The 11,723-nt window shown below is 43.4% G+C and overlaps 1 protein-coding gene across 1 annotated transcript in view; it reads left to right on the top strand.

The window, feature by feature from the left end:
• Positions 1 to 450: 450 nt before the first annotated feature.
• The window catches only part of IPO9 (importin 9), a gene marked incomplete at its 5' end in the record, with an annotated part of 29,410 nt that continues 18,137 nt past the window's right edge, over positions 451 to 11,723 (top strand). Inside the window, 7 exons of the mRNA XM_010078287.1 lie at positions 451 to 512; positions 1,158 to 1,244; positions 2,206 to 2,407; positions 2,840 to 2,928; positions 3,201 to 3,287; positions 5,003 to 5,122; positions 10,147 to 10,247. Of these exons, the coding sequence (XP_010076589.1) occupies positions 451 to 512; positions 1,158 to 1,244; positions 2,206 to 2,407; positions 2,840 to 2,928; positions 3,201 to 3,287; positions 5,003 to 5,122; positions 10,147 to 10,247 (748 nt within the window). The remainder of the gene's footprint in view (positions 513 to 1,157; positions 1,245 to 2,205; positions 2,408 to 2,839; positions 2,929 to 3,200; positions 3,288 to 5,002; positions 5,123 to 10,146; positions 10,248 to 11,723) is intronic.

The following is an 11,723-nucleotide window of genomic DNA, read 5'->3' as shown; positions in this document are numbered from 1 at the left end:
CTAAAGTTATGTTTCCAAATCACTCTCCGGATGAACCCAGGGTGTCCAAAAAGGGACTGCTGGCTGGCAGTCCTCTTCTGTCTTATGCCATCCTGGATCTTATCCCTGCATCCCTCATATATGGACTTGACTAACGATATTACACTGTGGCTAAGATTTAAAAAAAAAAAAAAAAGTTGTAGATCACTTGCTTGTTATTAACCTGCATTGCTAAATTTTTTGTCTATGAGAGAAAGAACTAAGATGCTGAGAAAATAAATGAAGTTTGTGCAGAGAGCACAAGGGAGAATTAATGCTCATGATTCACTTGAGTAACTACGCTTTGGAATTGTCTTCTTCCCACATATGAGTCATTCCATTGGTATGATGTCTTTCTCCAAAAATCTTGATGAGTTTTGCTGTGTGAGAATAAAAGTTATTATACCAACTTTTTTTTTTTTTCTCTTGCAGAATTTGGTGTTCATTTAGCAGAACTGACTGTAGATCCCCAGGGAGCTCTGGCCATCCGTCAGGTGAGTTTACCTGGAATTCTAGAAAGAATTTTGATGGTGGTTGCCTTTGTTTTTAAAATATTCTCTCATGTTTCCAGATGAAACATTGGAGGTAACTTTCTGTTACTGCTTCTCCGTTTTCTTTTACATTTCTCTAGAGTTGTTACTTTCTGTTTCAGCATCATTCAGGTGTTATAAACTTACCTTTTTTGAAAAAAGTCCTATTTGGACTTAATAAACCTGCTGCTGAGTCGGTACTGTACTGGGAGTGGGCACAACTTACTGTGTGGATGGTGGGTATCAACAAGCAGAAGTGTGCCTTGTCTTTGTAGCAGCATTTTCTGTGAATGTTTTCCTCCTTGAAAAGGATGTTTACGTTCTGTATTTCTTTAGTTGCCATGTGGCCTGTATCTTTTGCCTTTTTAGAGGTGGGGAAATAAAGCTGCTGCCTTGTGTCAGTGCTGCACAGGCTGCAATTGCTCAGTGAAGGACCATCCGTTCATCTTTTTACTGCGGTAGCTGTTTTTTGTCCGTTTCACAAAGATTTCTGACAAGGCCTGTCACCCCTCTAAAAGCAGCGTGATGGGATGGGAGACTGAGCAAACGGGTCAGGGGTGACACCATGGTTGTGAGTTTTGTTACTGATTCTTGACCTCTCTTCTACAGCTAGCATCTGTCATTTTGAAACAGTATGTGGAAACTCACTGGTGTTCTCAGTCAGAAAAGTTTAGACCTCCCGAGACCACAGAAAGGGTAAGATTTGGTTTCATGTTGTCTGCTTTGAGACACTTTATCCTTCAAGAATAGGTGGTTTAAAAAGTCAGTGCCCTTGTGTATTATGAGGATTAAGGGCTTCAGTTAAGGTTTTCAGACATTTTCCACTTGGAAAATCTGTTTTCAGTTGCTTAAAACAACACTAGACTTGAGAAGCTTGGGATAATTTCTGTAGGAAAAGTTCAACCGTAATGTTTCTGCTGCTCTAAATGTAAGACTAGGAGAAAGCTGCTTTGTAAGTTTTACAAATACTGATTCTGGCAGTCCTTTTTCAGAGGTTTGCTAAATCTTGTGGTTTTCAGCTTGAGACGTAAAGGCTGTTTTCCCATGACAAATTTCAGTTTAAAGGCCCTCTGGGTTTCATTAAAAATCAGTTCAGTAGGAGGATCTAACAGCTAAAATGGCCAAAGATTGCAGCCTTTTGCCACTTTGACTGTTGACTGGACCATCTTTCACATCTACGGTATGATTCATCTCACCCAGAGATAGTTCCTTGAAACAGATCTTGTGAATTATGCCCCAGAAGTGCTGTCTTTTTATTCCTGTCCCTTCAGGGTTGGGTGACTAGTTCTCTTTTACTAAAATCTTCCAAAGTAAGCAAACATGGTCACTGACACTGGAGCTGGGATTTATCTCGGCTAACTCTGGATGTCTTCCATGTAGATATCTTCATCCTATCTAATTGCAGCTGAGAGCTATTTATTGTAAGATTGGCTGAGTGTTCTGTGTGAGCAGAGTGATACATTAAAACACACCATACAGTTATCCTTAAAAAAATTACAGGATGTAGTGTGCAAGGCTTTTTGTCTCATGAGTGATTCATTTTGAAAAACCGATGTTGAATCAATATCTGGATACAGTCAAAGGTATAATTTTTTTTTTAAATTAAATTGTTTTATTACTGGGGATCTGTTTTGCTAAATAATGTTGTTCTCTACAGGCAAAGGTTGCTATTAGGGAGCTCCTACCCAATGGGCTGCGAGAATCGATCAGCAAAGTCCGCTCGAGTGTTGCTTATGCAGTTTCAGCAATCGCCCATTGGGACTGGCCTGAAGCCTGGCCCGAGCTTTTCAATCTCTTGATGGAGATGCTGGTCAGCGGAGATGTGAATGCAGTGCATGGAGCCATGAGAGTGCTTACAGGTACGTGTGTGCGAGAGCTTTGGCCAGGCTGGCGTAGGAAACAGTTTGGGCTTTTCCTTACCTTAGCATCCTATCACCTTTCACTCCAAATTGAAGAAATTGGAATTTGCTGGGTCTCTTCTGCTGGGTGTGATGTCTGTTGGCTACCGTTGAATTGCATGCTCAGTAGATGTCATGAAAGCTGAGGAAGAAGTTTCAGTGCTGCAGGTTATAGCTCAGAGGGAACTTTGACTGTAACACCCTGTTTTCCAGATACCTGCAATTTTAGTGGGGTGTTTTTTTGCTTGCCTTCAAGGATTGCCATGGGTAGGCCTGATGACACTGGTCTAGTTAAGTATGAATCAATGTGTTTCCAGTTTCCCAAAGATTCTGTTGTTGCTGCTGCCCGCAAATTTGTTTTCTTTAACACCGTCCCTTTTTCCATTTTTCTAGAGTTTACACGGGAAGTGACAGACACACAGATGCCACTTGTTGCTCCTGTTATTCTTCCAGAAATGTACAAAATTTTCACAATGGCAGAGGTACGATCTTCACTATTAAGTTGGTACTGAATGGCATTAGTGGGAATGTTTCTTGGAGCCGAAGAATACCAGATGTAATGGTTAAGCAGTATTGCACCTAAGGAATTTTCTCAGTGATGTGATAGTTCATGGCAGCTAATGCTTCAGTAAAATCTTGAAGCCAATGATAAAACAAAAGGGAATCAAGTTAAAGCAAAAAACCCCCAAACTATTAAAAGAAAATGAAAGGAAATAAAAGTATCTTGTTTTCCTGATCTGTTATTTTTTCCTAGATATATGGTATTCGCACAAGGTCACGTGCAGTGGAGATATTTACCACGTGTGCCCACATGATCTGTAACATGGAGGAATTGGAAAAGGCAAGAGTTTAACCTACCATACAACACACATTGAATTCAAACTGAGTGAGGTTCCACATAATTGTTAATGTGAAAATGAAACGTTGGGGAGTTATGTACTCTGTCAGCTGTAATTCTGGGGTAGAGGGTATAATTTAATACACGTAAAGGGGCAAACTCCCTCCTTTACATGCATGCCTTGGTACTGGGACTTGGTTTCCGTAATTAAATTTAGCTTGTGACATATCAAGACGTGCCTGTAACAGCTCACAGAAAGGGGAGTCAGCGTGGGGAGGAGATAGTCTGTCATCCCTTTGTTTGGAAATCCCTGTCGTAGCTTCCAGTCTCCAGGTGAGCTGTGAGCCCTGGTAACCTGCCAGGCCTTGGTGGCTGGGTTACGATGGGCAGTTTGTGACCCATGGGTGAGGCATTGGTTACAAGCTCCTGGAACTTCATCAGGTGCTTTAGCAGGCATGTCAGCCTTTTGTTCCTGAAGGGGTGCTGGAAACCAAACCAACCAAAATTTTAGAAGAATAGCTGTTAAGAAAAAAACACAATTCAGTAAGCAGCTTTATGCACATGAGTTTCTGTCTGTCTCTGAGCACACCTGCATTTTATATGCCCTTTGACAAGTGGGTTTCCCAGCACTCCCCAGACAGTAAATTCTTCTTTTTAACTTTTTGAGGGGTTAGGATAGGAAAGGGTGACTCTCAGTCCAGTGGCTGGTATCTGCTGTATCCTTCCTGTTTGCACAGGGAGTAACTGGGTGCAGGCTTTTGGGAAGTTCTGGTAATTACACTGTATCTGTACTGCACGGACAAGGTTACTTACGTGCAGCTGGTACCAATATCTCAAGGACAGTAGTAGCTACCCACTGTTTTATTCTGGAGGAGGGCTGAAAGTGTCCTTTACATTGTATACAAAACTTTTTCTATTGAAGTTTGACTGAAAAAAAAACCCAAAAACAAAACAGAGGCAATCTTTTCATAAACTGCTAAGGTGGTATTTCATAGTTGATTTAAACATACAACTTTGCTGTCTTAGCTATGGAGTTATGAGGAATATTCTCAATAAAATTATTTTTGTCCAATATTACTTGCTCTGCCAAGCACTACTTATGCAGTGCTTTGACATCTGGAAAAACCCTTACTGCATTTTCCTAGGAAGAATCATCATGGTAATCTTCAGGCCAGCTGTTGATACTCAGCTCACACAGAGCCTGTTTGGTTTGGGGGAGGGTGGCTCAGGAGGGAGATAAATGCTGTCCGCAGGGTTCAGGGTGATTACTGGTGTGTGCTGTAGTCACCCCAGGTTTCTTTTCTAGCCTGGAGCGGGTCTGGGTGGTAGGGTGCAGGGTGTGATTCATCTAATCAAATCAAAGTGCCTCTTCAGGAGGATGTGTGCTACTCCTGAGACTCTCCGAACTGGATTGTCTGGATCTCTGGTTAGAGTCTGAAGTAATTAGCTTACATGTAGGTGTGTGTTTCGTAGCAGCCTGTGCTGTGCGGTTTTGAAGGGTGGGATTCAGCTGAGCGCAGCTCCCAGCGTGAGGAGAGAGCCAAAGTGATGTCTGAAACAAGTATTTCCTGTGGCTTTGCAGTGTTCTGCAGTTGCCTTGAGTCTGTCTTTGGTTTTGTAGCAGAAGAGTGTAATTTCTGTTGCTTCTAGCGCTTTACTTGTCAGATGTGGGTGTTCTCTATCTGGTATTCACCTGTGCTTGCACTGATTGTAACCAGGGTGCGGCAAAAGTCCTGATATTTCCTGTGGTGCAGCAGTTCACAGAAGCCTTTGTCCAGGCCCTGCAAATGCCTGATGGACCTACATCAGACAGTGGGTTTAAGATGGAAGTCTTAAAGGTAAGTCACTTCAGACTGATTAAATAGAGAAAGAATGGAATACTAATACAACTGTGCTGGAAAACAGAGGAACTTGAGTGCACGTTACCCATCCTAGTATTGCTCATGTTATGAACAGTGAAGTTTTTTTGGCTTCCAGGGCCATACAAGATTGAAATAAATTGTTCTGCCTGTACTGAAGATACCTGTGATGAGATCCATGGGGATTGGTCAGTAAAATGATCCCTAGGGATTGGTCTGTAGGATGATCTGTCCCTGTTGTTTGCTTATATAAGACATCTTGGATGCATCTTGTTTGGACACCATACTCAGTAGTTAAACATCTGTCCTTTCTCAAGATGCTGCAGAATTCTGCTGCAATGAAGTTCTAAAAGCTTGTTTTGTGTAAGTGCTTTTCAAGAACTTGCCTGCCCTTTAATGCTAAATTATCTGTGCAAAGAGAGGTGGAAGGTCTTTGTAGTCGTCTGGTTTCCTGGAGAAAGAAGGCTGGATTGCAGAGCTCTACGTGCACGAGGCGCAATGTGTGGAGGTGAGTGCGGGTGTAGGACAGAGATCTCTTCAACTGCTGGGAAAGCGCTGGAGGTCTCGGGAGTGCTGCCTGTAACGTGGGAGAGACAAGAAGAGCTCAAAAACATCAGTTGCAGAATTAAATCCAGGTCTTTCATTTACTTTCACACGTGCTGGAATAAGCAAGACCTTGGTCGCAGAGTACAGGTTTCTGAGGATGGACATCTGAGGCCCGTTCAGCCGCGTTCCCTGAGGAAAACAATAAGGAAGAGTTACTGAAGACAAGCATCCGAAGTTTTTCATAATGACCAGCTTTGTGCTGGAGCCATGAAAATAAACGCTGGGAGGATTCTATCACATTATACAAACTAGCAGCTACTAAGTTGTGTGTCGTGGAATTTGTTTTCTTCATCCTGTTAAAGGCAGCAGTACCCTGGTTATGGCATCTTGTCACGTCTTGGTAAGGGGTTGCAGGAATCGCAGACTGGAAACAGCAGGAGCTTATTTCATAGAATCATAGAATGATTTCTTGCTGTGCAGCACCAAATGGAAGGGAGTTTGGGGTAGGATGTTGGCAAGTTTTGTTGAGAGTGTCTCTTGTGGTTTTTTTTCCCTTTCCATTGTCTGTGTGCTGAGATTCCTGGGACAGTAATACACAGGAGCGCTAACATGAAGGCGATACTCTGGCATACTCAGCAGGGTGTCATCTCAATTTGAACAGGCTGCAGCTCCAGAATGTCTGAATCTGATTCCAGATACATACATCTGGGTGTTCAATGAGTAGAAGTAATTTTCAGTCTACATGGAGAGCAGTTGTAATTGATAGTTTCACTCTAGCCATAGACCAGTTTTTCTGTTCTTGCCACATTCATACATCTTCAGCCTTTTTTTTTTCATGTAACAGTGCTTACTGGAATTGGAGTTATTTGTGCTTGTTTGTCTGCACTGATATACAGCAGCAGTCTCTTGAAAGATGTGACAGGCTGGGAAAGTATTCGAGGAAATGTCATCGTGTTCTTGCTCTGTTCCTTTCTTGTGTGTGGGCATTTGCTTTGGCCACTGTTAGGTAGATGCAAGACAAGAAGATTTTGGTCTGAATACACTGTTGCATGTTGGGTGGCACTGGTGGCAGCAGGGCATCAGTGTGGATTTAAAAGTAAACTCAGGAGATCTGCTGCTAACAAGTGGTTTGTAAGAGGCTCTTTGTGAAGAGATGAGTGTTCTGGCTGTTGACTCCAAGTAATTAATTATGTTGTCACTTAGGGTTTCTAAGCTGATGATACCAATTTTCTAAGGGAAAAGGGCTTCAGGTGAAAGACCCATAAATTGCCTTCCCTTCCAGAAAAGTGGATTTTGTAGTCATTGTAATGCAGAAGTAAGAGACCTCAGGGGTTGGTTAAGCCAGCTCTACAGATGAGATCATTACAGGAACCCCTTGGAATGCTGATGCAATGGAGGAGGGAATCGAGACTTTTTTTGTAGTACATTTTCAACCAGATGCAACCTCAGTCCAATCTTTTTTTCCTTAATGAAGTGCTACGCACCAAATGACAGTAAGACTTTTTTTTTTCTTCCCTGTCTCTTGAGAGCTTTGTACTCCAAGGCTTGTGGAGTTCTCGGTGGAAATCAGAGGCAGCCCTGACCTAAAATGTCTTGCCTTCCATATGAGAATGTTATGCAGGACAGTGTCGAGAGCTTTAACGAATAATACTGCAGTGTACGTGCTGCCTGTCCACTAGGACAGTTATCCTGTTTAAGAAAGTAAGTACTTTGGATCACATCATGGTGAACTGCTGATTGATTTGTCCCCAGTCTTTCTGAGTGTAGTCACAAGCTTGGAAGCAGTTACCAGCAGGAAAGTCGGTGCGTTTAACCCTTGGAGGGGGTGGGAGGTTTGCCCACAACAGTATTTTCAGCCCTGAGGGCTAGAATGAAATACCAGGGGTGTAATTTATTGTTTGATAGTTCAGCATGAACTAAACTGATATCTCTGAGGGTGAGTGAGCTGCAATTAAATGGCTCTTGAATCCCAGTTCCAATGTGGTTGTTGTTGAATACACCACTATTGATTGTTTTGAGACAGTGATTAAACATGACAGGTAACAGAGTTAAGACAAATATCATAGCAAGGGAATACAAGTATGATGTACGCAGTATGTAGTAATTACATCAATCGCACCAGTTAACCAGCAGTCTAAAGTATCTTACAACCTTGCTGTAGTGCTTCTTCGCTTCTGTCTATTCTTTTGACACCTGTTGATTACATGGGTCAGAGAAGTTATGCTTATATTTTTCCTATTGTTGGAACAATAATTAGTTACAAAAAATAATTAATTGTACTCTCTTTGTTCTTGAATGGAAGACAAGGTGGTGGCCTAGTATCTTGCCGGCAAATTTCCTAAGTTTGTGAGCAAAGTGCATAACCTGCGCCAGCTGCGCTCTTGCTGAACGTTTAGCGTGCTCTCCTGCTCCTGGCTAGCATGTATTTTAAGCTTTTCATCCGCATATCTGGGGATTCCTTCTCTTTTTAAAGACACAAGTAGGAAGTGAAGAGAGAAAAGACTTTAATACAGAGTGACTTGAAGGAGATGCTGAGCAAATAGAATCACGGAATGGTTTGGGTTGGAGAGGACCTTGAAGCCCAACCAGTGCCACCCCCTGCCGTGGGCAGGGACACCTCCCACTAGCCCAGGTTGCCCAAAGCCTCATCCAGCCTGGCCTTGAACCCCTCCAGGGATGGGGCATCCACAGCTTCTCTGGGCAGCCTGGGCCACTGCCTCACCCCTGGCACAGGGAAGAATATAAATAGTCAAGATGTGGTTGGATGTTTGCTGAATCGATGGAAGGGGTTCGGGAGCAGTCACGTTGCTCCCCCAAGGAGATTTTGGTGTGTCTGTGCAGGGAGTTGGGCTGCAGGTGTGGATGCAGTCGGTTATCGCCTGGCTTGGCCTTTAAACGTCCTGCTTGGGGAGCAGCTTGCCTTTGCTCTGAAGAGAGACGGATAACGGTTTCCTTAGAGGATGTAATAAGTGGTGGAGGAGTACATGGGGGTTGGCAGAGGAGGAGATCTGTGAAGCAGTTCTTTTAGCTGAAACGAGCAGTGGAAATTGGGAGAATGAGAGGCCAGGGGTTGAAATACAACATTTGACAGGAGAGAGAGCTCTCTTTTTAATGACTCGCACTGCAGGAAAGTGCTGAACTGCAAATGCAACCTTCTATTGTTAAAACTGCAGAGCTATTGAATTGAAAAACTTCCTTACCGCTCCAGCAGTGCTGCTTGCAAGATTAGCTTGATCTATAGCTTAGGAAAACTTGCATGGGGTTCATGAGCTGTGGCATATGGAGCAAATCTCTTCAGATGCTACTGTGGCTGTAGTCGGGGTGTTGAGTTTGCAGCAGTCCTGCAGATCAGGTTCACATCCTCTGCCAGCACCTGCATAAACTGGTTGTTATGGTTTTTAGTTTGTTTTTTGTTTCCAGAGGCTGTTTTTTGTCAACAGATCTCTTTTGTAATGCTTCTGTCACCTTGCAGACTCGTTCTCAGACTGTTTATCTCTGGCTACCCACTCTTGACAGACACAGTGGCCACAATATTATTAGAATGCTGTTTTTTTTCTGGATGGTGAATTATTATTTTTAAATTTCTATTGATGTACCCAATGCTACAAAAAAAACCCAAACTGGACAAACTGTTGAGCTTAGTATTGGGTAAGTAGAAACAAACTTAGACCATGTGTCTCGTAGAGGCTGCCAGTCAGGCAGCGTGAGGGGCTCTTCTGTAACCAATACAGAATAACTGGAGCTGTGCCCCTGGGAGAGGAGAACGGTGTCTGTTAGGTGGAGCGAGAGTTCTCAGACTCCTGGAGGATTCCAAAAGCTTTTTGGCAAGCATCAGTGAAAGGGCTTCCCTAAATCAAGGGGATGGGCTTCATGAACCGCCAGGCACAGTCTGCTGTAGAGCTGCTGAGCTGCTCCTAACCCAGCCCTTGTGCTGGGACAGACAGCTGCCTGTGTCTGCAGCTGAAATGGACGAGGATTGATCTGGGTGGGTGTTTCCACTTACAGCTGTTCCCTGGATTTGCAAAGGGTTGTGTTGCTGGCATTTGTAGAAGTGTGGGAAATAGGCTGTGGTCTGGCTTTACTTGATATTAGAGTTCATTTTCTGGGACAAGATAGCTCCCAGGTGGGCATTGTATCCAGAGGGTGCTGTGCAGGAATGTACTTGTGACTGGAATCCACACCTTACCACCAAATTATTGCACTCACATCATTTCCAGAGTTGTACATCTTGCGTTATCCCTTTATTTCCCTGCAAAGAGCAAATATGAAGGGGGCCTGTTTGTCAGATTTGTGCAAGTGAGGGGACTGCCTGCTGAGGAGTGAGGGGAGGAAACCTTGGGGGCAGGAAGATGTTGGATTATCTCAGTTCTTAAGCAGCAGCCTGTGATTTGAGTGTTTGTTGACAGTTTTCCCTGGTTTCACTTCTGATTTTTTTTTTTTGTTTTGTTTTGTTCCAGGCTGTGACAGCGCTTGTGAAGAACTATCCGAAGCACATGGTTTCGTCAATGCAGCAGATCCTGCCCATCGTCTGGAACACCCTGACAGAAAGTGCTGCCTTATATCCTTTGTCATGAAGGGTTTTAACTAGACTAGAACGAGACAAGCTCTGTTTCATACACAGTAATGACCTGAACACAGCTGAAGAGCATAGTACATGTCATAGTCCACTGTGACAGACAGAATACAGACATCCATGGTGTAGAGGTACCAGGCATTTGTTACGTCAGCAGCCTCCATTAAGTTTATTTTAGTTTAAAAGTCATATATGATGAATGATGCGAGTGCCTGTGTTCTACTGGCTGTAGAATTGCAGCTGATCTCTGCATTGTTTCTAGCACTCTTTGGTGAAAATTGTCTTCTTAAAAAGATGTTACAATTGGAGGACTTCAGATAAAGGAGAATCTTGCTACAGCAGTGCTAGTGGCTGCTCACACTCGCTGCTGGAGTTGGTTTGTCTTTTGGATTCTATAACATAGTCATTCCTGCACTGCACAATGGGCCACGTTAGAGGTGTTCTGTTGGTAGTTTTTCCAGTACTTGCAAGCTGACAAGTCAAATTTTTTGCACATCATTAATCCAAAAGTTGCTTTTTTAACCTTTTCTAATGAAGCAGTAATTGTAGAACACTGTGCTGCCTTGTAGCTTTTTCTGAATTTTTGGTATAAACACCAGAATTGGACACTGTGTTATGATAATAGTGCAAGGGTTGGCTGAGCTTTTCCTCTGTAGTTTTGTAAGAATGACCTGTCTCCTGGAGGTCCCCCATCTAGACCTTTTTGTATCAAAGCTGCCTGCATAGTGTTGTGTTTCAGAATCCTGCTGCATGTTGTGTGATAGGCTCTTGTGGAGTGAAAATGGGCAGGAGACCAGAAAAGCAGCCTTCACTCTGGAGCCAGTAGACAAGTAGAGACTGTCTAGTTTCAAGGTCAGCTGTTGTGGTTGTTTTGGGTTTTTTTGGATGGGGGTAGTGTTGGTTTTTGGGGGTTTTTTTTAGACACCTGTTAAAATACAAGGAGCTGTCTATTAAATTTTCAGGGTGCATATCTCCCTCTCCTGTTCTCACTCCTGCTGCAGTACTGCTGGCAACTGAGCTGACAAAATGGGTTCTGTTTGGAAAAGGGGAGAGTCTTGTCTTTCCTTCCCTTGTGTTTCCTCTGTCATTTGTTGGACCTTCAATTTCCGTCCCCAAAGAAGCCTCCATCCCCTCCACCCCCAGGATAGTTTTCTGCCACTTCCCAGAGGTGCAGAGCCACCATAAAGTAGCACATGGGATCATGGGGTGGCTCCTCACCTTTCAGCAGCAGGGAGTTGTTGAACTGGCTCATTGTCCCCTAGAATGAGTTGACTTTGAGTGGTTCTGTTCTTGCAGAGTTTTAACATAAATTAAGTCTTGGGTTACCTTGGATTTGGTTTAAGTGAATCAAGTGATCAAAAGGACCTACTAAAGTGATGTGGAAGTGGTCTTTGAAGACGGGCAGTGCAAAAAGCCAGGAGCTCCTGGGGCTTGTTGTCTCTTTGAAACACAGGACTGTGC

Source organism: Pterocles gutturalis, unplaced genomic scaffold, assembly GCF_000699245.1.
Source record: "Pterocles gutturalis isolate BGI_N339 unplaced genomic scaffold, ASM69924v1 scaffold43233, whole genome shotgun sequence".
Lineage (NCBI taxonomy): Eukaryota > Metazoa > Chordata > Aves > Pterocliformes > Pteroclidae > Pterocles > Pterocles gutturalis.
This window is presented reverse-complemented; position numbering and strand designations above follow the sequence as displayed.